The 27,958-nt window shown below is 41.7% G+C and overlaps 1 protein-coding gene across 4 annotated transcripts; it reads right to left on the reverse strand.

Moving 5' to 3' along the window:
* Positions 1 to 2,998: 2,998 nt before the first annotated feature.
* On the reverse strand, positions 2,999 to 26,848 carry LOC108936305 (protein lin-7 homolog A-like). 4 transcript variants are annotated; one of them, XM_018755624.2, is made up of 6 exons: positions 25,188 to 26,848; positions 17,584 to 17,702; positions 12,421 to 12,492; positions 8,891 to 9,100; positions 6,652 to 6,867; positions 2,999 to 4,636 (listed from the first exon to the last, which is right to left on the reverse strand). In XM_018755624.2, the coding sequence occupies exons 1-5, from the start codon at positions 25,300 to 25,302 to the stop codon at positions 6,652 to 6,654; spliced, it is 732 nt and encodes a 243-aa protein (XP_018611140.1). In that variant the 5' UTR covers positions 25,303 to 26,848; the 3' UTR covers positions 2,999 to 4,636. The 4 variants fall into 4 exon arrangements, with proteins under 4 accessions (XP_018611140.1, XP_018611139.1, XP_018611138.1 ...); XM_018755623.2 differs by having other exon boundaries at positions 4,622 to 6,867; positions 25,188 to 25,357; positions 25,458 to 26,848; XM_018755622.2 differs by having other exon boundaries at positions 4,622 to 6,867.
* Positions 26,849 to 27,958: the final 1,110 nt, after the last annotated feature.

A 27,958-nucleotide genomic window follows, 5' to 3' on the forward strand; every position in this document is an offset into this window, starting at 1 on the left:
GGGTCTGGGGTTCGGGTCCCGCTTGGGGTGCCTTGCGGCGGACTGGCGTCCCGTCCTGGGTGTGTCCCCTCCCCCTCCGGCCTTATGCCCTGTGTTGCCGGGTTGGGCTCCGGTTCCCCGCGACCCCGTATAGGACAAGCAGTTCTGAAAATGTGTGTGTTAATTGGTTAAAGTTAAGCTGTATTCTTTGTAGGTTGCCATGGAATCAAAAGTTTAAGATGTTAAGCTTTTACTCAGATTCCATCTCTGCTTGAACATTTTGTGGTATTCAACATTTTACTGAGAGATTTTACAAGATAACTTATGATCTCTGATGGACTACCATTATGGTCTCCTTTTGCCCATAGAAAAAATAGACTCTGGGAATGGATGTCCGGGGGTGGGTTAGATACATAATTTCATTTATTCATTTAGCAGACGCTTTTCTCCAAAGCAACTTCCAATGAACTCTATGTAGTATTATCATCCCACACACCTTATTCACCGTGGTGACTTACACTGCTAGATACACTACTTACACCGGGTCACTCATCCATACATCAGCGGAACACACACTCTCTCTCTGTCACTCACACACTATGGGTGAACCTGAACAGCATGTCTTTGGACTGTGGGAGGAAACCCACAAAGACACGAGGAGAACATGCAAACTCCACATGGACTGAGGGGGGATCAAAACCATGTTCTCTTGCACCCTCTAGGCACTGTGGACAGCAACGCTACTCACTGTGCCACCTGCATCATCATGTTTGGTTTCATGTCAACTAGTAGTAAGTTTTATCTGTCTCCAAATATAATATAAATATTCTACAAAACTGCAACATTTTAATTGTAGTCCTAGAAAAAGAGAGTAGACTATGAGCAGAGTTAACTTAAATACAGCTCATATTTCTGGTCAGTTCTAAGGGTTCGATTTCTGCATTATGTGCAAGGGTTAGTACCTGTTTATATGATATATTGAGGGAAACATGGAAACGTGACCTTCAGGTGTCCTTTGGTGGCGATGAATGGTTTTCTGTATGTGCTGAAGTCTTCCCTGCCTCCTTACTCCAGTATCTCTTAGCATATTTCCTGGCGCCATCTCAGCTGTGTTTGAAATGTAAGACCACTCATTTATTCTGCGAGTGTGAGAGGATGCAAGCTTACTGGAACAGTGTTTATTGAACCATTCAAAAAAAACCTTTAACAAAAGGTTTGACTTGTCAGTCTCTGTATTTCTGTTCAACCACAAGAATGGAAGCTGTTTGCTCTCACCCATTTGACAAGGAAATGTAGTTCATTTCTGCAGTCCAACATATTTGTCACATCAGTCAGTTAAATATTTAGTCCATTTACAGAAGCTGACACTAAAGTTTGTGAGAAAATAATTAAAAAGTTCTCAAAGATAGATATTGTGCTCTTCATGGGATGTTCCAAGCAGATGTCAGTGATGTCATCCCCAACATAGCATCATGCTGACACACACCAGCACAGCCAGAACAACAACATCATTGTGACTTTCCTTCCCTGTGTATCTTTTGTGTGCTATTCCACAAGCACAGTTTTTTTAGCTTCCTTTAGACTTTCACTTTATAATTTCTAATAACATTTTATTTACTTAACAGATGCCTTTACCCAAAGCAATTTATAAATGTTACAGTTTTACCCCTCATGCGTTCATACACTTGAGTATTTAACTGCAGCAATTTTAGATTAAGTACCTTGCTCAAGGGTACAAGACAATATTAGTTCAAAATTATTCTATCAACGTTTTGAAATCTGGAGGGAAATGAATGCTGTAGAATGGAGTTTGATATGTAGCACACAATGCCAGATAGACCCGCTTATGGCCTGTAACAGGCAGCAGATCTCCAGACTCTATTCTTTCAATAAAAGTGATGGGGATTTCTTTTCTGCAGGAAGAAGAAATGAGCAGTTGCTAAGGAGCGAAAACTATCTTGCTAAGATAGTTTTGAAGATATCGTCAGACTAAGTTGACAGACTTGAGTTTCTGACAAAGGAAATAGATGCAGCAAGGCCCAGCATCAACAGATGCCACAAATAGCATTTTGTTCCCTCAACAAACAAGGAACCACAAGTTTAATGCAGGTAATGTATATGCATTTTTAAATTCACAGACAGCTAGAAATAAGTCTAACGTAAGGCTAACCATTTCACCTAAAATATAGTTTCAAATACAGGTACTGACACTGTACAAAGGGTGTACGCCATGAGCAATTTTTTTTCTATTTCAGATATTTTAGGTCACGCAGTTCTGGGAAGTTTCTGCATATGGTGTCATCCATGTATTAATATTGGCTACATGTGGGACACCGCTATATTCTGCCTGTAAACCACTTTTTTTGCATAATGTTGAAATCTTTAATAGAACAAAAGTACAATTCCAAACTACTGTATGTGCGCAGTGAAAAAAGTTATTTAGGACAAGGTAAATACCTTACTTGAATGAATGTGCAGGTGCTTTTCAAGGCTAGAGCATCAAATATAAATTTCAGATTATGTGATGAATCATGTATGTCCTTGAAAGGAATGCCACTGGAAGGCTGTATTCAGCAGCTTTGTCCTTCAGTTTTCTGCCTTTGCGATTCACTGAGGTCAGTTAACTTCAGTATTGGTTTGTAAGATTTTGCCTGGAGCTACTGTGGGAGTTCCAGTTCATACTATGCTATATTTAGGTTTCTTACAAGTCGCAAGGTGAATTTTCAGTGTAAAAGATTAAACCAGTGTATTCCCACGTATTGGTTCGCTTTTCTTTTGTTCAGGGCTGTCCCAGATTTTTATTCCTAGAATTACAGCCCCCCTCTGATAACCACGAATAAGACCTCAGGTGGTTTGGCCGTATATGTCAAATGTTCAGTGCGGAACAATGCGTTTTGCCTCCTGTCCATGTTGTCAGTTCAAGTGTGAAGAAGCCACTCACCCTAGTGGAGATCATAACATATATTATGTAATATAACACATATGCATTGTACTTATATGTAGTACACACATATTTATTTATACAAATATAATATTTATAACAATTGCATATCACCGGTGACTTTGTCTGTACAGTACAGTCCATCCATTTTTAAAAATGCAAGCAATCAAAGAGACAAAAGAGTAAATGCCCAGAAGGAGAAAATATTTGTTTACAAGTAACTGCTCAGAAAATGGGGCACAGTGTGACATTCACAGCTTTGTTCTGTGTGTCAGGTATGACGTCAGGTTGCACATGTGGGAATTCTGCAGCTGTTTCAGAATTCATCTACATGAAAGCAGCAGACATTATGGAAAGCAATATGTAATGTCCTGGCCAAAAAATAATTCCATCAAATTAGTATTTCACTATACCAAAGATCTAGGACCTCTAAGGTCTATGTCAGTCTACAACTGACCTGTAAGTTTAAATTAATTAACAGCCTGATCATATCAATGACCTGCAGCTGAGATTTGAGAAAAAGGCCAAATAGCTTTGCAGAGGGAAAAAAGACAGAAATAAGTATCTTAGCGGATTTACAGACACAGGTATGTGAGCCTTTATTCTTGTTGCTGGAATGAAGGGGAAATCCGTGGGGTCAGATGGAAGCGGGACTCTGTGTGCCATTAAGAAGCTGGTCTTGGCTGATATTTCAGCTGTAAGTGCATTAAATGTTGCAGAATTTGTCTTGCATCTAATCCTCAGAGTACTTTTTTATTCTGTACATCCCACTGAAATATCTTGGCATAACCTATAAAATAGAAATGTTCAAAAATAACATTTTACCACGAATATTTTCACCCGTTAATAAATGTACACATCTTTGAATACTCTAAAGACCCTTGTGCATGAAAAGGGCAGTAACATTTTTTAAATTATATATTTAATTATAAACTTGTAATTTATGTATTTACTATTAACTGACAATGTACCTCTGTCTCACTGTCATGAAATCTCAAAAGTACAATTTCTAGTAATATCTCATAATTGATCTATACTTAAACAACTATGCTAATTTAGACCACCTGGGGCATCCTTTCTGGCAAAGGTGTATCATGACTTGAGGAAATTGTTTAACACTGTCTCTAACAGATATTTGTGTCCATTCTCCTTTAACTACTAGTATAGGTAGGTCTCTGCTGCAGAAACTCAGCATCGTATAACTCAGTTTTGAATCAACTTGAGTGGCTTATTGCTAAACTGCTAGTTTTCTATTCAAAATTGTTTATCGTGCTACAGTATGTCAGGTAAAAAAAATTCTACATGTATTCATAATTAGATCCAATCTGACACCAATATCATTGATCGTTTACACAGCATACAAACATCAACAGGAACACATTTTTGGGTGATAAATATAAAGCAACAAGTCGGTAAACAAAATAGCTCAACCAGAAACAGTGAGTGATGCAGTATTACATATTCTACAAAGGAGCTTAATTCTGAAAAGAGTAAAAACATAGATTTGCCTTACACCGGACTGTACGTGTTGTTAAAGCACCAATGTGTACAGCTGAGGGCACGCATCTTCAGGTTTTCACTGTATAACTGTAGGCGTTGAGTCACAAAAGGTGAGTCGGTTTGACCCTTTCCAGTGGTTGTGCCACAGATAGAAAGGAAGTCTTAACAAGATCCGATCATCAGCCTGTCTTCTCCTTTTTCTTCTTTTGGAAAAAGCTGTACAGGAGAAAAGAGGACAAAAGCTGAGGGAATACTTCAGGAGTTTGATCAAGAACGTTCTGTATAAACAATGAGAGCACCAAGAAAGCGAAAAGCAACGGAAATGTTGCTCCGTTCAGAAATACGGTCTTTTTTATGTTATTGGATTTTATTTCAGAATATTTTCTCTGCTTAAATTTGAATAGGCCCTTTTGTAAAAATAAAATGTTTAGTTATGTTAATATTAACATTCAAAGCATTTGTCACTTGGCATTCTTATGCACTGTTGTATTGTTTTCTGAGATGTGTGTTGCTTTGGAGAAAGGTGTCTGCTATATGAATAAATATAAAGTAAGAGTAATGTAGCATCCATGGCAACATAAATATGATACAAAATACAAACAATTGAATTAGACTCCTTATGTCTTGAAGTAAAATGTTAACTAACAATGAAATGCCAGTATTGTTGTATAAATAATATGCATTTTCTGAAGGGTTTTGATTTTCAAATAGTTTGTAATCTGAGATCGACTGCCCTCCCATCTCAGGTGTACCATTTACCTGGGATTACCATTACCATTGTCAACAACCGCTTGTCCCGAGCGGTGAGCTGCAGCCTAACCCGGCAACACAGGGCACAAGGTCGAAGCATGAGGGGACACACCTAGGATGGGACGCCAGTCCGTCGCAAGGCACCCCAAGCAGGGCTCGAAACCCAGACCCACCACACAGCGGGTGGTGGCTAAACCCGCCGCGAGTGACATGCTTTTATTTGGAAAATTCTTTGCTCATTTGACACATGCATTCCGTGTTAAAAATACAAACAGTGTTGTTTTAAACTGTGTCATTTGGAACCACAAGCTAAGCCCTTATGGCAAACAAATTGATCAGCTGATGTTCTGTGGTTGCAGTATGCAGTATGTGTCTCCTGGCCTGCATTCACTAGACCGCACTGGCAGGCGGACAGCTTGCCCGAGTATGTAACTCCCATACGCGGTGCAGGATACTTGAATACCTTCCAGGAATCTCCTCATCCTTTGTAAATATGATCTACTGCAGAGTTCTTCGTTTCAAAGAGGAAAAGGGATAGTAGGAATCCCCCTGTAGGAAGGGGTGTTAGTTTCTCAACAACATGTTATGGATATGTCACAGGAACGCATTTGGAATTAGCCAGGTTGTCAAGACATCACTGGATATTTTGTCAGTATGGTACGGATAAGTGTTAGCGTTCTCCCCTACAACTTGAGGCCTTGTGTCAGAGAGGTACAGTAGACTAAGGACAGGGATTGACATTGGGGATAAAACCAATACGCGTTTTCATATGAGATATCAAGTGTTCATATTGTTGTTGCTACAACTGTTTCCAAAACAGACGAAGGGTCATGCGATCAGAGTTAAAGGATTAAAAATGGGTATTTTGGCCGCAAACATGACAAAAGAGAAGTAAATATTCGAATTCAACTAGCTAACCTGGCAGAAACCAACTATCTTGATAACAATCATTTATTGAATATTGAAAAACTACACAAACATTCCTGGTAATAAAACTGAAATCCACAGGCATAAAAACATTGTATGATAGAACTAGAATACATTTCTCCAGTAATGTTTTCTTTTTTTTTTGAAGAACGCTGGATTCAACAGACCTTGCTGTGCTATTTTTCAAACCTATCACAACTGCCAAAATAACACACAGGAAAAAAAAAATATTCTCCCATGAATATGGAAGCGGGCAGCTCGAAACATTTCGGAGCATTCAGACTCAATCTGCAACGCTACGGATAGCATTTCACAGCTTTCCAAGGCAGTTCAGCCAAAATGCTTATGTAACAGTTGTGTTTAAGTGCATATGTGCTATTACTCAAAAAAAATTTTGCCTTACCCATTTCGGCAAACAGACTCTACAGTGGTTTTGCGGTGTGTGTGTGCAGAGCCTGAAAGGCATTATGTCAGCCAGCTGCATGAGCCACAGTAGGGGTTTAGGCCCGAGGTCCTGCTCCTTCCCAGGGCCTGAAAGCAATGAAAAGCCTCACCTACGACGTGTGGTTCTGCTGGGCTGCCAGGTTCTGCTGCTGCTGCTGCTGCATGAGCAGCTGCTGCTGCTGGCGTCGGCGTGCTGTGCGCAGCTTCTCAAAGCGGGCCTCCATCTCTTCGAGGACCTTGGGTGTGTAACGCACCACCAGCTTTACGCTATCCTTGGCTGCCTTTAGCAGCTCCACCGCCCGCTCGTGGTGCTCACCCTCCACGCTCTGGAAGGACAGTTCAGAGTCAAGTTTGGACACCACCGTTTGTCTTGTCCCTGCGGCATTTTACCAACATCGGTTACCCCAACTGAAAAGCAAACCACAGCAGCGGCAGAAAGCTGTGCTGCTAAAAGCTATAATTATGTCTTTATTAGCTCCTTGTGAACTGATTATATTTGCGTTCTTTTATAACTGCATTTCCACATCCTGAAAATCTTGGAAAAGATAATGACCACAATAACATTAAATGAGGATTTCTTGCCATGCAGCACTTGTATATTTATAGCTAAATACATCATAAATGTGTCTCATTTTATTATGCAAAATTAATCCGTATTAAATGCAGTATTCATCAAATCTCTGTGAATAGTAACAGTTATATAATCTCATGGCTATAAAGTTAGATTTCAGCAGTCACGCTTCAATTCAGTCTGACACATGTACTTAGTTCAAGAGGAATAATGTATCTGATATATTTAAAACCACCTCTTTATCCATATGAATGATTTTTTTTTTAAATTTGGTATGCCTGTAAGTACAGTCAATCCTTTCAGAAGCTCACTATTTAAGTACTCATTTGATTTGTACAGATACTGTTTGAAGAAACCACCACTCAGGCACTTTACACTTCAAACAGAAAGTGTTGTATTAATTTTATACTTTTATCTAACTTAAAGTCCTTAATTGTGGAGTTTTACACTGTGACTCAAGTCGAAATGAGATAGCCTTTTGCGACAAAAATGTGTTTCGTAAGAAATTATGTTTCTTATACAGCGATCTTTGTCAGTTTTGGCCACAAGCTAGACATAGCAGTTATATTAAGACATTTTTCTTGCAAAACAGTGTATTGTTTGAAAGAAACTAGTAATATTTGATTGTATAATTCTTATTGAGAACTGTGTAATGTATTGCTGGAGGTCGTCATACATTATCCATCAACTCTTGAAATGTATTCTAAAATCTCTCATTGATGTAGTTCTCCTGTCTCTTGGGTCCTGGCATAACCCCTTGCTTTTAAAGTGAGTTAAACATGAAAGCCTTTCTGCAACTGATACCCAGCTCATAACTGAGAGGTACAAAGTTTTTTTGTTTCTGCTACAGTAATATTTTTCCCGGCGACAATGAAACAGAAAGACTAATAAGAGATGTGTTGAAAGGAATATTTCACAGACAAACTTCATAAAGATCCAAATAAACAATTCAGTAAGTCAGAATCTCCAGAACAGTTCCTTTAAAGAGAAGCCTGCAAGGTGTAACTGTTAGGGTTGTGATGACTTTGTAACTCGATTCGTTAATTACGCCAGTTACTTTTTAGCTGTACGTTGCAATCACTAAATGCTGAAAAATACATATATTCCTCCAATTTTTAGCAGATTAGGTTCTGTAAAAATCTCAGCTAAAACTGCTGGTCCAGTTGAGGTCTGCAGTGGTTCAGGGTCTATCCTGCAAACTGAGGGTGAGGCAATGCATACCAGCTTTACACACACACGTTGAGTGAAACTGCTTGTCCTAAGTGGGGTGGCGGCAAGCCAGAGCCTAACCCAGCAACACAGGGTGTAAGGTTGGAGGGGGAGGGGACACACCCAGGACAGGACACCAGTCCATCACAAGGCACCCCAAGCAGGACTCGAACCCCAGACCCACCCACGAGCAGGCACGGGCCAAACTCGCTGCACCATACCGCCATCACATCACAGTGTAATTCTTTTAATTTGTTTTATTTTACATTGTCATGTAGTGGTGATGTACCCTGCTTCACAAACTGTAAACATTGCAGAAGTGATTTGAATGAAGGCAGTCCTACACTCCTGTTCATATTCTGTCGGAGTGTGTTGTACTGCCAGCTAGCAGTTGGACGTGGGCAGAAAGTTCAAAAAACAGTTGAAGAAAATGCAAGTTAAAAAATAAATATACTGGAAAATGTTCCATCTTTGAAAATTTATAATGTTGATAATACGAGAATCTAGGTATTGTTATATATAATTCCCTTAAACAATACAATATTATGTCAGAAATATGAATTCTGTACCACGCCATTGACAGACAGGAGCTGGTCCCCTCTCTTCAGGCCGCCGTGCCTCTCAGCAACACCCCCAGGAATGATGCGTGAGATGTAGATGGGTGAGTTCTGCTCTTTGCCTCCCATCACGTTGAAGCCCAGCCCCTCCTCTGTCTTGGGGAGCTCCACCACCCGGGGATGAGAGTGGCCCTCGCTGGCAGCAAAGGCAGCCACTGTGGCCTGTGGATGAGATGTGCAAGTTTAGCATGAGGAGGACATGGGAGGTAGCAAAGAATAGCCTAGATCCACACGTGCCTATAAGTACCATGGGCTCACAGTAGTACCTTGATTTCATGCTTGAATTGGAGCTCCATGACACCTTTGTTTCTGCATTTTATATATAGGGATGATAAAGGTCAAAACCTGTGACTGATCCATATATCAAAGATGAAATAGGATTAGCTTTTTTTCAAGTTTCTTTTCTAAAAGCTCAGGAAGGTCAGTTTAACTATTAAGTGAGCATCAAGCCTTGCATTTTTTTTGCAAATATCTGTGTAATGTGTCCCATAACACTGAATATGAAAGCTAAAACTGAAAGAATCCAATTGGAATATGAATACACCGTATTTAAAAATGTGGCTTTTTTAGGATGGGAAAACATTTTTATTTTCAAAACAAATACATCTCAGAGTAGTGGCTGGAGATGCTACTTTGCATTTTGATAAGTAATACAAAGTTTTTAATGGTAAAAAATGCATGGTATAAAAATAATTGATAATCGTTCTTTCTTATTTGTATATTACAATGTTATGTTGTACCCTGACTGAGTGCTGCAGTGAGCACTTAATTAGCTGAGTTGGTTCCCAACTTTTCTCTGCTCTCATTCAGACATGGAATAATAATACAGAAACGACAGAGGGAAGCAACTTGGTTAAATGAAGGCAAATCCATGGATTAGAGCGCTCTGCATAGTTTGTTTCTTAGAAACGTCTGAGCATCATCAGAGCAACTCCTCTCATCTAAATTTAAATTCTCAATAGACTGGGGAACACATGGAAACCCTCAAGACTTTAGGAGGGCTTTTGGTTTATAATTATATGAAAAGTTCTCCAACTTTCGAAGCAAACGTTTTTTGCTCCAACTCTTATTGTAATTTTCTGATTCCTGTAGACGTTTTTTCTTCATGCAGATATTCTGTATAAATCTGGCTAGAAATAGCATCCAAATTGCACCCAGGGCTGCTCTCCTTTCTGTGGGAGATGGAACCAGTGTGTTTGTTAGCAGAACCACAGGAACTCACTCCAAGAGAGATCTCCAAAAATCAGTGATTTCACAGCACAAGAGCTACAGGTGCCAGCCTAAGATGTTTCCCTCATCATCAGCTATTGTATATTTTAAGAATCAAGTGGCAGGATTTACAACCCACAGAGTTTTACAGATGGGGCAGATGCATTCTTTTTTTCCTCTCCTAAATGTGGTGAAATTGGCTCCATGTCTCTTGTTTAACATGGAAGCCTTGACCTGACATTCTCATGTTTGTCTCACCTCATGTGAACGGGAAAGAAGTCATACAAACTGCTGAGTGTCTGGGGCAAATTTAGTGAATGAAAATGATCCTTAAAAAGATTTTTAAATAATTCCTTTGAGTTTTGCTCTCCATAAAGTTTACTGGACGGATCCCCCCCCCCCCCCCCCCCCCCTCACTATTTTCTGAAGACAAAACTGTTCAAGAACACATTGCTTAGTGAAAATAAATTTCATGACAGGTTTGCTTTGGTATTATGTCGTTGAAGCGTTAAGACATGGTAGTTACCTGAAAGACCTGTTGCAATGTTGTTACTTATATGATCACAATGAGACAGGATTAATTTGATTGCTTCAGTATCATTAGAAAATCTGAGAAAATCATGCATATTTACTTTGCAACAACATGATTGCACTTTGCACCTATCCTTTCGTGCTCAAATAATCAATGCAAATTTGATTGCCGGAGAAAATGAGGTTGGTACTGAATAAAATTGCTGCAGGTGACAGCTATAAACAGTTCATTGCCCTGACTATAAGGAACGGAATCACTGGCAGACAAAACTGCAGTCTGTTTTCGGCAAACTTAAAAATGCACATAAAGTGTCTGTGCATGATTGCGCCTTTTGAGCTTCTGAGCAATGAATTTCACATACAATACTTTCCTCGAGGACAGAGATTTAAAAGCAGTACCCCCTTTCATTTTATGCTGCCATTAATTGGTAATAAAGCACACAGGACCACTATATTCATTGTTTATTCTGCGCAAAATTTCTCAAATGCTAGAGGTCCTTTTTAAAGAGGCAGCTTTAACTTCTAAAGTCTCCAACTAAGGGAAGGCACTTCCAGCTGCTGTTTCTTACAAATTAAACCTTATGTCTGCTGGAAATGCTGATCCAGGGGATTTTCCTGTGGGTAATACAGTATAATGGGTTTCTCAGAATAATCAGGCTTAAAGATTTAATAGTGAATTAATGCCCAGTGCTTTGCTTACAAATGAATATAATTTCCTTAAGAATTTCCACAGGTAATTAAAAGGGAGATTTTTCCGCCACCTCCTTCTTTGAGTTTTCATCAGAGCCATTCCTTCATTCTGAGAGAATCCAACAAATAGAATAAAGCAGTGAAGCTGATTCAATACGTTACAAACCGGGAAAGAAAATCTGCACTTTATAAAAGAAGGGACGAGGTACTGATTGTGGTAAAACAGCTTGGATTCCTATATGAACTGATGATTAACTGTTTGAAGACATGGTCACTGGTCTGTATGATAGCATTTTTCCTGCTCTTCATTGTTTATATCGAAGTACTGACATACCACTGGATTGGCTTGTTCCTCTAGTAAACAATATAATATTGTTATAATAATGGACTACTATATGCCCACTTTTGGAGTGTGTGGTGACTTGGAGCCTGCCGGGATCCTTTTTTAAACAAATAATGCAGGCTATCAACGCAATAGAAATGGTGTTTCAAAATTCTTGCTTCATATACTCGTGCAGTTTGGAGAGGCAGGCGAGTAAGAAGCAAGAATTTATCAACAGGAGCGGAGTCGGCCCACGACCGCCTCCGATGCACGGATAACACCAGGAGTGCCTGGGATGTCGTGGGCTGTAGATTAGCCTCTCACCCCTCCTGAGGAACATCTGAGGATTCGCTCTCGTGTTTAGCAGTCCGATCTCTGCCGTCTTACTGTTTTCCTCCGAACAGCATGTTTTCCGTGGAATACCACATGTGTCATCTTAAAATTGGTGTTTTCTTTTTCCCCAAAAGGAGAATATAAATGTATGCGGCACTAAAAACCGATATAAATTCAATTTTTTCCAACTCATTCATAGCAATCTGATGTACTATATATGTCAAGCCCATCTGTTTTAAAGAATACGCTGCGAATGTTAAAAGACCATATTCCCCAGGTTTTTCTGTGGGAACCTCTTTTTTTCTCAGGGATGTAGAGTTAAGACACACGCTTTCTTTAACTCTCTCGATAACACCAGAGGGAGCATGGAGACTCATAAACAAAGACCAGTGCTGACCTTAGCCGTGGCCCGTGCCTGGTACTCTAAGCAGCCATTCACTGTTATTGTTTCATGCATGTACTGGTAAACCTGTAGAAAGAGACAAGGAGAGAGGTGGAGGGAGGGAGGGAGACAAGACACTAAGGTAAAAGATTTAAGCATGTAGATAAAAATGTGTTAATGCAATGCTGTAAACTGTGCGGATTTAGTCACGCACACAGTACACATTATAGCCACGTTTAGATATAAACGGCGGAATTGCACTTTTCGGCATTCTGGGAAGTTTTTTTAGACAGAGCCTTTGACCTCTATTCCACGACTCATGTACATTTACATTTATTCACTTAGCAGGTGCTTTTCTCCAAAGTAACTTCCAATGAACTCTGTAGTGTTATCAGCCCCACACACACCTTATTCACCACGGTGACTTACACTGCTGGATGCACTACTTACACTGGGTCACTCATCCAAACATCAGTGGAACACACACAGACTCTGTGTCACTCACACACTAAGGGGGAACCTGAACAGCATGTCTTCGGACTGTGGGAGGAAACCCACGCAGACACGGGGAGGACGTGCAAACTTCACACAACTGTAATTAATATTCTTTGGCTGCCTCATATTCCACAAAGTAAATGCGCTCAGCGAGTCGCATCCTGCCTCCTTCAAAGGGCAATTGAATTTTTAAGACATTTTTTGCATAATGTTGGATTTGAATTTTTTGTGCCCTAGTACAAATGAATATAATTTTCTTAAGAATTTCCACAGGTAATTAAAAGGGAGATTTTTATGCTACCTCCTTCTTGGAGTTTTCATCAGAGTCATTCCTTTATTCTGAGAGGATCCAAAAAATACAATAAAGCAGTGAAGCCGATTCAGTGCTGTATAAAGGGGGAAAGATGAAGCAGTGCATCATCTGTGTGTTTGAGTGTGGATTTGCATCAGGATTAGTTGTGGGAAATTTCCATGTCCTCCCTGTGTTTGCAGGTCAAAGACGTGCACGGAAGAAGGCGATGGTAAACCGCTTTTGTACCGTCCCTTACCACAAAAGCCACTTGAATGGTTACCGTAGCTTGAGTTTGACTTGACAGCACTTACCCTTCGCTAAATCATGTTAACGGAATTTCAGAAAGTTAATACTGCTCCCTGGTGGGTCTGGGGTTCGAGTCCCGCTTGGGGTGCCTTGCGACGGACTGGCGTCCCGTCCTGGGTGTGTCCCCTCCCCCTCCAGCCTTGCGCCCTGTGTTGCTGGGTTAGGCTCCGGTTCCCCGTGACCCCGTATGGGACAAGCGGTTCTGAAAGTGTGTGTGTGTGTGTGTGTGTGTGTGTGTGTGTAATTTTTTACAAAGCACCGTTAATTTTAATCAGTGATCACAATCATGAGCTTTCCTTGATTTATTTTTATGTAGTACAGCCTGGGGGGTGCAGTGGTGCAGCGGGTTGGACCGGACCCTGCTGTCCAGTGGGTCTGGGGGTCAAGTCCTGCTTGGGGTGCCTTGTGATGGACTGGTGTCCCGTCATCGGTGTGTCCCCTCCCCCTCCAGCCTTACGCCTTGTGTTGCCGGGTTAGGCTCCGTGACCTTGTATGGGACAAGCGGTTCGGATTATGCGTATTACAGCCTGTCACATATGTTCATAGGAATGAGCTATAAATGTCATAATTTGAGATGCATTTTTTTTCGGTGAATTTGCACTTCTCTTGTTTTTGTTACAGAAACAGAATATAGTTTATTTCTTTATGAGAAAGAACACAGATAAGTGAACGTCTAGTACGGGCAAGCAGCCAAAGTTCACACAGCTCAGCACTCTACGGTGAGCTCGCCTGTGCCTGTTGTTTGCAGCATATGCCTTTTGGTCAGCAATGGGTTTAGCCTTCTGTGTCACGGTGACCTTATACTGCTAGCACTGACCCTGAGGAGACCACATGTCCTGCAGATGTGTGTCTGCTGGGTTGCAGCCAGTCATCTGTATGAGGGATGTCAATACAGTGTGTTTTTTCTCACTGTACTTGTCGCGTTGGCTTCTTAGTATGCCTCCCAAAGTCCTGTTTTGCATACATATTGACAGATACATAGATGCAGAACTGTGGGACCCAGTCTTCACATAAAAATTCAGAATGTGTGTTGCATTCTAATCACATAGAATGCCATAGAATTTCGTCCATGTGCAATTCTATAACATAATGTATTCAGTATGAAGTCAGATTTATCAGACTTTACAATTTAAAAGGTTGTACCACTGTATATGTTGAAAGCCTGGGAAGTCCTTGAGGAAAGTTTAACATGAGACACAGTAAATGGAAGTTGGATCTGTAGTCCACAAAACATTTGACCACAGCTGTAGTTTTACAGCATTTTAGTTGCAGCAAACTTTAAATAATTGAGGAGACGTTCAAAAAAAAAATGCCCATGAATTTTAATTTTTGAATGGTATTTCCTTCACAATTATTTAAGAATGATTTCCTATATATTAACATGTTACATTTTGTTAAAATTAAAGCTTTTACTTTTGTCAAAGGGATTTTCTCAAATATCAGTGAATTTGCATTTATGAATAATGTATCACCTAAAGTGAGGACTTTAAGTTTTTTCGAACTTTAGAGTAAAACTCCTGGAGCTATACAGTAACATAAAAAAATCGTAAGAAAGCAACATTCTTTAATGACACTTGGACTAACCTCTGTAGTGATATTTCTGATATTCAGGTGTTATTTCTGATATCATTACAGCAACACAACAGTGTGAGTCCCTCCTTTGCAATATGTTATATAACATTTTGTTCCTAAGCAGAACGTAGTCCACTTTCATGGGGAAAAAAATGAGCCAGAACAATGAAATCTTATCTTTGGTCTTGTGTAAATTGGTGTTGTCAAAGGAAGTGAGATGCACAGCACAGCAGTGAGTGAGCAGTAGTCCAAATGGCTCCTTGCATTTTGTTCCATTACTGCTTGCAAAGCTGAATTTTCCTTACAGTATCAATCCTTTTCCACCCCAGGCATTTCTTCCTGGTTCACTCAGCATTCATGGGCAGGAATTGTTAAATTCAGTCTTCTAGAACCATTGTGTATGTAAGCAGTAGGGTGCAAGGAGATGGTTGAGTTTTTCGCTGGAAAACCTGGAACACGGGCAAGATATGGTGTGCAATACATTTCTGCATATTTTGCAGCTTCAGACATGGTGAACCAAGTGCTGAAACACTGCAAGCATTTAGAATCACGAGAAACACACACACTGTCTGAAACTGCATAAGACTGAAGAGGGAGGACAAAAACCCAGGACACAACACCAGTCCATCACAAGGCACCCCAAGTGGGACTCGAACCCCAGACCCACCCGAGAGCAGGCCCTGGCCAAACCTGCTGCACCACTGAGTCCTCCCAGCTGGCCAGCTACACATATCTGGTTTACTTGAATGTTTTTGTCTGTATGACTAAATATATAGCTACCTTTCATTATCATTTTTTCTTCATATAACTGGCAGTTTATTCGAAATTTGAGAGCTCATTCTCAAAGTAAAATTATAATGCCTGGCTAGTGCATATCTGAAACTACCAGCTGAAAAGTGTTTAATAAATTTATTAATGTGAAAGCTCAGTCATATTTATTCATCACAGCTTTCAGCTTTGAAGGTTTTAATTCTGTTTTGTAAAGCTAATCCACAAATAAACTGCTCGAAAGCAGTGGTGGGTCATCACCGACCAAACGTTAATTGAAAAATGACAGTCGGCTATTTGAAAGCTTTTGATTTGAAAGTCCTCTGTCGTTATGTAGCCGGACGACCGAATTTGCTTCGATGTTGGCAGAAAATACAGGTGAAAAGCTCAAGTTTACTTCAGGGCAAGAGAAAGGCAGTTTTCTGCTGAAGGCAAATGACCCAGGAAGGGTAAAGCAAGAGTTAAACTGATATGTAGAAAAGGAGGCTTACAAGACCGTGCCTGTCATGAAAGGATCCCAATGTTTTCTCCTCCCTACTGAAAAGTATAACACGTTCGCGTTCAAGCTCTGTTTTCCTGCAAACCCGGAGCAAGGACGCTCGAGCACAGCTGCCGCATGGGGCCTGACAAAAGCACGCGCCGCACGGTAACGAGCCCCAGAACGGCAGCAGTAATTATCACCATCTTCACACCCTGTGCGCTGCTGTGATACGAGACCCTGCCTGTTACGCGCGCCGCTAAGGAGGGTGGGAAGAAAGGAGCATCTCGGATGTAGTGGACACCAAAGAGCCACGCTGACTGGGAAGTCTCGGTTCCATTCGCATTCCCGCCATGTCCGTGCAAGGATTCATTTCCTTTTTGTTCTTCGGTGATGATGAGGGGAGTCGTAAGCAAAGGGCCGTAATTAGCGCCTGAAAAGCGGATGCGGAAATCCCAAGATGATCTCTCCATCGCGCAACAAACCTTCAATATTTATGCTTTACACGCTGCCTTTGGTGGCTACGGCTTCTAAGTGCAAAACTTTTGCCGATTTCTGCCCAATAAACACTAACTCCTCCCAACTAACACATTTTCCTGAATGTAGATCCATTGCAAAGGAGGGTGGTGCAGTGAGGGGGCCTTGCAGCACCTTGGTTGCACAAGTGGCTATAGGTTCGATCCCCATTCAGACTGTGTAGAGTTCATATGTTATTGCTGCGTTCACGTTGGGTTGCTCTGGTTCTGTGACTCACTGTCTGTGTTGTGTAGCTATCCCGTGATGGCCTGGAGCCCCATCCAGTGCGCGACTGTGACCTACCTAACGGCCTATGGTGCGGGGACCCCGCTTTAGGGTAAACGGTTATGGAGAGTGAGTGTGAGTTGTGTTTTACTGTATATCTTTTTTCCTTTTCTTTTCTTTGCATTTTTACGCAACAAATGGCTTACATTTTCCTAATGAGATTAGGCTCAGAAATGTACCTTTCAGGAACTGTCCTACGAACCAAAAGCGACTAAAACCGGTGATTTAGCAAGCATTACCGTACTGTATCACCACTGGTTTCCATACAGGTCCTTCATATGCTTAGGACTCATGAAGGGTGGAGCAGGCTGACATGATTAGAAAAGGTCATGAAAGAATTGTCTGCTTCAGTTCAGTTTTTTTCCACAAGAAAAAACTGGGTTAAGTTCACCTATTAACGGTAACCCCCCCATTGACTATAACCCACACGGGTATGATGTTAATAGCGGCAGAACAAAGGACCCACCTCCCGTATGGCAGTGCAGAACTCGCTTTGCAGCACTCTCTTCAAAGACTGCAGTTTATGTCCCGGGACATCCCCAGATTCCTGCAGCTTCTCCAGCAGCTCAATCGCTCGAGCCACGTCTGAACATGGGTACGAGGGAAGAAGGAAAGAAAGAAAAAAAAAAAAAAAAAAAAAACATTAAATTACATTAATAGGAAAGCCTGTTGGAAAAAAAAAAAAAAAAAAAAAAAGTGATGTTGGTGGGAATCAATAGAGGGGATAATGGAAATGGACTTGTTAGGGCCCAAGGCAGAGAATGTAATTATGGCGCTTTTCCATTTGGTTGCAGTGCGCATGAGAATTGAGTGAGTGAGGAATCAGAAGACAGGGGTAACTCTTCCAGGGCAGTCTCCGCACGTGGCTAACGCACAGCTGCTGGAGCTGCGGTGCTTTTACAGAAGCCCGCTGTGCTCCCGTCTGTCACCATTAGCTCTGCGTCATACATGTACCCGGTCCCGGAGGCCCTCCGCCTCTCATTACGTGCTGCTCCACGCAGCTGGAAGAAGGCCGGAAATTAATTTCTGGTCCTGCCTGACGGAGGGAGGAAATTAAACAGTCGACAGGTGGAATGAACAAGGAACGCCGTTGCTCCGTCATTCAACGAACCACTTAGAGAAACATGAGAAACTAATTATTGCGCTAGATAATGTCGGCGTCGGAAAGGAACCGCACTTCCATCCATTAGGACGCGACCGTTTGTGACAACATCAACGGTAAAGCGTTGCGTGGAGGGCAGATTCCTTTGTGAGAAGCAGAAAATTGCCATTACCTTCCACACCTTCACCACACGCACCTGTTTTCCAGCAGCAAACTGAAGAGGGATTAATATGGAGACAAGGAATCCCATAACTAATGCTGCGAGAGAGCAGGTGGCATAGTGGTTGGAGCCATTGCCTTGCAGCCGAAAAATAATACGTAATGGTGTAATAATAACGTAAGAATAATCCTGGTCCCGGCGTAACGATCGAGTCAAAATCAGCGCAGCAAGGGTGGGAGACGGCAGAGTTTTGAAAGCCTGTTATGGCTGTGCGGCCTGAAAGGTGGACAGGTCCATTTTCATTTAAGTGGAGCGATGGAATAATTTCTCACTACGCTGCTGATTACATTGCTGATACTGGTCCAATTATACTCATTTGTGCTCTACAATCAGGGGTGTGTATCTGTTGTATAACTTTACCATCGATAGTTCCTCGCGCGCAGTTTAACAGTCTTTCCGTTCTGCACCGGGAGCCTCTGTTCCCGGGATGTGACATTTACCAGATGGCGGAAATCATTTGAAACACGTAGTCTGTTCCCAGATTACATCACTGCTGAAGACTGCATTCAAAATGTCAAAGTGACACCATTTAGGATATCAAGTTAATATGGAAATTAGAAAACGCATCATACGGAATGGAAGTTTGAGCCGTGCAGCCATGAATGTAGCAGACCTAAATTCTGAACGGCGACCATGTGACATTCCAAACCGGCTCCAAGGATGAAGAAATAAAATGCTTCATAACTTGATGATGATCGTGTCTTTTGCGTATCTCATTTTGTGTTTAGCAACCTAAAAAAGCTCAGGCAGCAAAAAGTATCCCTGCTGTTTCCCATCTCTGATCGCTTTTCAGCCAGATGTGACCTGGTATGTTGTTACACATTTATTCTCATATAACAGGTAAAGGGACAGACCAGCAATACTCCTCCACTGCGATAAATATAGTCATCGCTAAGGGTTGTGTTTAAGCCGTGGGGAAACCCTGATGTAAATTTGGAAATACCATGTTTTCTGACTGTTCTATTATCACGGTGTACTTAGCCTAAAAAAGGTTTCTTTACCTGTTTGCTGAGCAGATGGGCTATTTTAGAGGTGGTTTTTATTTGCATGATGTACAGTAATTACTGACCGGTGTTTTGATTTTGTCGGAACTAAAGCGCATAATTCAGGAAGACAAAAGTACTATCTGGCTCTTACCGAAACTATTCTTCTGTTGTGCAACTATGGGGAAACAAAAAAAAAAATCAAAATGAAACATTGTTCAAGTTTTGATAATTTGTAAAAACATGGCTTGTGAGTAGCATAAAGATAAAGAGCTAAAACTGGTTTCAAAAAGTTGTTCCGATTCTAGCTTGGATAATTCAAGAAAACGTGAAATATGTACGTTTTAAAACTTGATTTAAAAACTGAACATTTACATCTAAAACACGTGAAGGTCAACTATTGCCATATAACTCGAGGCCATGCTCAGGTAGAATTATGAGCTGTGATGACTTGTGTAACTGAACAGGCCTTTCAACAGTAAACAAAAACTAAAAATTACAAAGAAAATGGGATGCCAAGTGTAAGCAAAGAGTCAGTTTTAAAATACAGAACAGGATTCAATAAGTGCAGTAGAGCTCACATAATTGAAATCAGCCAGCTGAGACTAAACTCATAATTTTTGGTGCCCCTTTGCTGCTCTTAACAACACTGGAATTAGTTGCACAGGAATGCCAGAATAAGAAGGAAACAATGCGATATTTATTCAAAATTTTCAGTGCCCCCCCGAGACGCTATGAATCACCAAACACGAAATGCGACGTTCGTGTGCGTTTTATACTTTCATATACAAGGGGCGTTTCCCCTGTTTTTAGTTCAGCTTCATTTGACCCCCCCTTTCCTGTGTCTGGTGTTTCAAAATCAGTATACGACCGTGTACACGCGCGAGACAAATTTAAAATGTGTCACTAACATTTGGAGGGAAACTATTTGTGTTATTTGTGACTTAACCGTGCAAATCCAATGTCATATTCAGTATTTATAATTTGGCGAAAAGTCTGTAAGGAAATTAACCATATGCTGTTCTACCAAAGTGATTGCAGCTCAGTTAATAATTCCCTTACTGTCAGAGCCACTGTTTGCAAGTCCGTGTCACATTGTGTTTTGTCGCAACAACCTAAGGCGAGTACTTAAATTCATGCTGCAGATGTAATGTTGCTCTTATGAATTTTGCATCTTTGTTTCTTTTGGATACATATACCCAGTTATGACAGAGCTCCAGATTATTTCATGAATGCCTTGAACAATTTCCCAGAATGACTTTGACAATCTGTGCCATTCTGATTTCATGTGCAGTAGCACTGTGCATGTAAAAGAGGGACAGGACAGTCAGCAGAACCCTGGCCAAATCAGTGCAAAGTTTATGTTTCTGTTTTGAGCCTCCGAGTTAATTATTACTAGTATAACCCTATGAAATATTTACAATGACATCGTTTGTTACTTTTTGCAATTGAATTGAATTGCATTATAGGTATTCATGTATAGTAGTTGTGCATATACTGTATATGTATATATGTACACTATATATGTATGTATGTATAGTAGATAGTATCTGCTGCATACAGTTGGCCCCATTATTATTTAGTAACAAGATATACAATATCCAAATAACGTAGCTAGTAGACTTCTATAAGAAATAGTGGGATATTACATTTATGTGGATCTCTGTGGCAACGTGAAAAGCATGCAGAGATAATCAGGTTTGTGTTTTTTGTTAGGGGAAACAGATTCTGTTTGGTCAACTTTTTAAGATACTTAGAATAAACAGAGAACACAAGTTTGGCCGTACTCACACACACACACACACACACACACGTAGCGGAAAGGTCCAAGGCAAACCGCGAACAAAGAGAGAGCTGATGCTCCATCAGGACGTGCAATGTCCAATGGAAATGTTATATATTCCTGACTTCCAAAATTGACATCCATTTATGCTGAAATATCGCCAAATCCCATTGAAATGAACACAATTACTTCAGTATTTAACATTAGTTGTCATAAGACAATATAACAAGACAGTTTCCCTTGATTAATTCTCCTGTAGTGTAGCACTGTATTGCTGTTTACATATGATCGTTTAGCTCTTCTGCATCACGTGTTGTAAACTTTACAGTGTGTCGGTTTTCTCTGGGTGCCCCGATTACCCCCACAGTCCAAACGTGTTTTTCAGGAGGCCTGGTGGTTCTAAATTACTCTTAGAGTGTGTATATGTCAGGGTTACATTGCTCTGCTGCATAAATGGTTGAATGATTGCAGGGAATTTAGTGGAGTGCATCTAATATGGTAGATCTTGTAACATTGTACATGGTGTAAGTGACTTTGCATAGAGGTGCCAGCTAAATAGGGGGCACGGTGGTGCAGTGGGTTGGACCAGGTCCTGCTCTCCGGTGGGTCTGGGGTTCGCGTCCCGCTTGGGGTGCCTTGCGATGGACTGGCGTCCCGTCCTGGGTGTGTCCCCTCCCCTTCCAGCCTTATGCCCTGAGTTGCCGGGTTGGGCTCCGGTTCCCCGCGACCCCTCATGGGACAAGCGGTGCAGAAAGTGTGTGTGTGTCAGCTAAATAGTAGAAATGCATTGCGAAACCAAGCAAGAGTGTTACACAAACTTAAACTCCTTGTATAGTCAAGTTCTCATAACTTGTACGGTCATATCTTGGAGTATGAGTGAATGTGCAGACCATGTGTGTATTTATGCTCACAAGTGAGTACTATATATAGACCACACACTATACACACTTCATATTGCATACATATGAAATTCCAAGGGGTTATCACCGTATCATGGCAAAATATTTGAAGTCAAAGCTGGAGTAATTTAGTAATATTTTAAGATCCCATGCTGCTCATCAAGGCACTAGGTTTTTGGCAAATCATACTGCGAAATCCACAATTAAAATTCCCTTCACATCAGCTTACCTCAGCTCATCCATCACTCAAAAACCATAAATTACTGGTAATTGGACTTACATCAACATTCCCGCAATGGAGTCCAGATAGATAATTCTGCAAACGAATTATTTCTGGTGGATCACTGTGGTCACAAACAAAAGCATGACCTGTTTTATGCCCATTGATAACTTCAACAGAAAGTTTCATAAGACTTTGATGCAATAACTTATAACTTCCCTAAAGAATCTCACACACACATGCACACATAGATATAGTAAAATATATGTAAAACATATTTTGTTACTTTTTCTTGCTATTCTCCTCCATTCACATTCCTTTATAGAACTTCAGGTAGGGTAGCTGGTAGCACATTGGTTAGAGCTGTTTCCCTTTTGATCTAAAGGTCACAGGTTTGAATCTGTAGACCCTTGAGCAATGTACACATTTTCAGAACCGCTCGTCCCATACAGGGTCACAGGGGAACCAGAGCCTACCCGGTAACACAGGGCGCAAGGCTGGAGGGGGGAGGGGACACACCCAGGACGGGACGCCAGTCCGTCACAAGGCACCCCAAGCGGGACTCGAACCCTAGACCCACCGGAGAGCAGGACTGTGGTCCAACCCACTGCGCCACTGCGCCACCGCGCCACCGCACCCCCTTTCCTTGAGCAATGTACATACCCTAAATTGCTCCAGTAAAATTGCCCAGCTGTATAAATGGGTAAATAATTGTAGGTACTTGTAATGTGGGGCTGTGGTGGCGCAGTGGGTTGGACCATGGTCCTCCTTTCCAGTGGGTCTGAGGTTCGAGTCCCGCTTGGGGTGCCTTGCAATGGACTGGTGTCCCATCCTGGGTGTGTCCCCTCCCCTTATGTCCTGTGTTGCCGGATAGGCTCCGGTTCCCTGCGACCCCATATGGGACAAGCAGTTCTGGAAGTGTGTGTGTACTTGTAACGCTGCAAGTTGCTTTGAAGAAAAGTGTCCGATAAATGACAGTCACTTTACTACAGCTAACATCTTGCTGATTTCCACTGCTTAGTATGACACAAAATATATTATTTTTAGCTGACAGAAAAAGCAAAGTTCCATCATTATACATACGGTACAGCAGTTTGTATCTGAGAGTCAAATAGCAACACATGTTGACGCTGAGATTACAGTAATGTAACGTGAGGAATGTTTATTATTCCTCTCAGCATGATTCTAGATCACATGGAAAGGAGGAAACATTAAGACAGTTATGAGCTAGAAAGTATGAGGAAATGCTCTGTAATATTATTATTGATGATTATTTAGTGCACACCTTTCGCCAAGGTGACTTAGGATGATAAACGATAAATAAACGATAATAATCAACTTTACACTGATTTACCCATTTATACAGCAGGGTATTTTTACTGGATGAATCTGTGGTCAGTACCACAGCGGCATGTGGGATTCGATCCCACAACCTTCAGATGACATGACTTCAGGCCTTGCATGGATGGTTTAGTAATGGATTCCAGCGGACGGTATATTTGGAGTTTGCTTGTTAAATCAGTCAGCGGTGGTGACACTACTGCGCAGGCCGGTGATGCGGTAGGTGTCGGACAGTCCGGCCGGCGCTCCGTTTCTGCACCACCGACAGCAGATGGATGTTCTCCAGCTCAGCTACAGTACAGTGGATTAGCGCTCACACTGTTACACGGTTAAACTACAGTGCGCTCGTACTCACAGTATTACGCGGTTATACTACGGCAGGTTCGGACTCACAGATCATTCTTCATGCACAGTTGCAGTAGAGAAGGGTAAAGCTCCCACTTACACTGCAGCAGCTTCGCACACACACCGCCACACCATTACACTACAGCGGGTCCACACTGTTACACTGTTACACTACGCTCAAGGTTAATTACATCACTCCGGCTTTGTTCTCTGACACCTGACAGATGCAAGGCCACCTGAGGGATTACTAATCTCAGTTCTTATCCACGGGCATTATTCTACATGTATATTTTATGTCTTTGTTAAACACATTCCACAGGAAGATGTCGCAAGTCGTCAAGTCCCTTCATGCCAGCAGAGTACAGTATTTATTCTGAACCTGTCACATTGCATGGAAATTGGGTTAGGAACAGTCCAGCGCAGGACAGATGTACCATGATACTGTACAGCACTTTATTTCTCACATCATGCATAATGTATATAGGAAACTCCTGCACGTGTGCAGCGACAGTGTCAAATGCAGGGAAAAATCGTGATCATTTCTACGCAACCCAACGGGATCAACTTGCACTGTCCTCTTATTGTTCGAATCAGAGCGGAACAGACAAGAAGCAGCAGACAAGCAAGAACTGTCCAGCGCAATTTTCTGACAAAGTTCAGCGCCACGAACTACTTGGATGGTCATTTTTGGCTGGAAAAATCGTACTTCAGGTGCAGAGCGGAGCCCGCGGCGACTCAGCGACAACTGCGCGTCGGTCAGTGTCAGAGGACCTCGCAAACACATGATGATGGAAAACACACATCGTTACTTACGACGTTACGTCAGGGGATCGTCGATCGATCAGTTCAGGTGAAATACCGCGCGTGGCGTGGGCTGCGCGCGATGAGCGGGCGAAAACGGGGCGCGCCAATTAACAGAAAAAAGAAAAAAAAAAAAAAATGTTATCATTTCCAAAAGTGGATCTTCGAGCGGGCACGTGAAATCGTGCGCTGCGCGTCCGACCGATCATCATCATGATCATGCCTTCGCGCCTTTTACTCTCCAATCTGGGGCGAATGACAGCGCGTCGCTGTCCTCCATCATCCGCGGACCGCGGATCCCCTCGGATCCCCTCGGATCGCCGTCCGACCCCGGACACCCGAGTCTGAGCTCCGAGAGCGGCGCTGGGTCCCCTACCTCGATCCAGGGTGAGCGGCGGGACCACTGTCGCCATGGCTGCTGCTCGCGCTGATGCTGATGCTGACGCTGATGCTCCTGCTGCTGCTGGAGACGGAGTCACAATCTGCAGCATCACACACAACTCCGCGCGCACAGACAGTCACTCGAGTCGGTGGGAGTGGCTGGGGCTGCGGGAGGCAGGGAGGCAGCGGGGATTACCTTCTCATACCCCTCTCACAGTCACTCACTGCCCTCCCCTGCTCGCCGCATCATCTTTAAACATCTTACCTACAGATGAACTGCCGCGAGCGATGGATGCTCCCCTTTTGCGCGCGGGTGCGCGCGGGTGCGCGCGATCCAAACTGGTCCAGTCTGCAGTACATTGAGTTTTTTTTTTCTTTGTTCTGGCTCTTGGATTCGGTTCTTGTTTCACTCACGCATCTCCTCATAGACCAAAAACGTTGGGCAGGTCGGGCATCAGATCTTCTGCGATGTGGCGGGCCTTCCAGATAATTCCTCTATTTATGCGAATAGAGTACAATAGAGATCCTTAGCTGCCCTACGGGTCTGTTTCCACGTGCTTTGGATGCAGGAATACAGCTGACAATTAGTGCCACTTGTGATCTACTGTACCTGTCTGTGCCTCTGGTATTCAGTGTAACAGTAAGTGTGAGCTCTCTTTCTAAATGTGCAGTCATTCCACTTTATGCCAAACAGCCATGTAAAAGTTTTGCATTTCATGAAATGCCAGCTTGATGAAGGTTTCACCAAGAGGCAAGCAGCGAGGTAAAATCGTGCTACTAAGTGCTGTCAGAATCTCGTCTGTTCTTCCCTGCCTTTTTTGAGTAACGAATGGCGCTTCTCTGAACTTGCCACGGAGCATCTTGCTCAGTGAAATTGAGCAGTTTTGTGTCTGAAATGCAAAAAAAAAAAAAACAACTGAATTTATTGGAAATCAATCAGGGCATAAGACTGTTTTTAAGATTCCAAAAATTTTTGCTTGCTTTTGGAAGTAAACCAAAGAAAGACAATAGAGCAGCCTCATGCTGTCACATGCACAGATACACTTAATCCATAAACAGCAGAATCCAGATGCAAAGCAAGTGGGGGCTGGTGGTGGGATGGAAAAAGGGGCTTAGAGCCAGCAAGAAGGAGGCCATGGGGAGATTATTTATTTGCAGCCATATGGGATGCTTTACTGGCCTTTGGGAAACATTTGCTCAGAAGAAATGGTCAATGCTGTAGGTTTCTGAAGGTTCTGGCAGAAAGTGAGAATTCATTTCTCAACAGACGTGTTTCGTAAACCAACAAGAAAACATGGAGAAATACTAGTTTTGAAATCCGCAACCAGAATGAATATGTGCTGTGCACATCAAACGGTGCGCAAGGAAATTTCAATTTCTGACACTCTCAAGTGTTTTTGCAGGTAGAGAAGTATTTTGGCTGCAGCCCTGTGTGCTGATTTCAGTTTTATTCCACTACTTAAATTCCTTTTATTCAAAGTGATAAACACTTACTTCTTTATATAGCTGGATATTTTACTCAGCTACAGTTAAATTTCACGCTCAAAGAATTTAAATCAGAGCCAAAACAGACTTCAGCAGCAGTTTCAGATGACAAATCCTTGTCCTTTACTACTGTATCTGCTGCTAGAATATTGTTTTGGGTCAGTTGTGCCCCCCCAGGACTGGTGCTGTAATTAATCAAATGAAGTTTTGTAGGGATAGGTAGTATAAAATTTCATAAGGAACAAACATGCAAACAGAAGTAATCAATTTTGTTTGAATAAATTAATTTTGTAGCACTTAGTGTGAAAACCAAATTGGCAAATAATATGAATTATTGCATCTCATATGATCTCCATTTCTCCTCTGATACGTTTCCACTGACATTTATGTGCAGAGAGAATTTAGATTACAAATTAAAAATTAATTTTTTGACATTTTTTATAAATTGTATTTATTAATCTGTCTGTCATGGATTTTCCCATTTCATTCTGGTTTGGCTCTTTCTGTAATATTAATATTTAACCATTTCCACCGGTTATGCTTATTGTTTTCCTGCTGGTTTAACCTACTGTACATTATTTCAGACATAAAAGGACATAAATGAAAACTAATATTGGAACACATTGCTTAGTGATGTTGCCCTGCATCTCCAGGGTTGTGGGTTGAAATCCAGTTCCCATCCGTGGGTTTCCTTCAGGATCTTTCCTCCCTCAGCTGTTATCACATACTACAAAACTGTTATGAATACACTACGGTGATGTTTTGGAAACAGAAATTTACTTGGTTTTAAACAAAACGGCAGGCCAGCAATTATACTGATCAGACATTTGAGAATGTTAATGTATTGATATATAAAAATATACTGATATGTTTTGATAAGGGGATGGTTAAAGCTAACAACATGTTCAGTTAGCTCAACAGAATGAGACAGTTCATCTCCCAAACAAAGAGACAAAGAGAGCTTTGAGTCGAGCTCTTCTTGTACGAGGCAACTTTCTGGAACTTGCAAGAACTATAGGTCACAAAGAGCAAGCAGGTGGCCTGTGGTGCAGTCACAGTAATTCAGCACACAGCAAAAGTTCACAGGATTCACACTCATTCGCACAAATGCCCGAGCCATACTCAAGAAAGGTAGTCTCAGCTGTTGATTCACTTCAAACAGAAATGTATATGTATATATTTGCATCTAGAATATGACCACACAGTACATTTACATTTCACATACATGTAATATTATGACCAGTAATAGTTTTGTGGGAAAAGATCTTTGCATTTAAGTTG

Source organism: Scleropages formosus, chromosome 24, assembly GCF_900964775.1.
Source record: "Scleropages formosus chromosome 24, fSclFor1.1, whole genome shotgun sequence".
In the NCBI taxonomy this organism is placed as follows: domain Eukaryota; kingdom Metazoa; phylum Chordata; class Actinopteri; order Osteoglossiformes; family Osteoglossidae; genus Scleropages; species Scleropages formosus.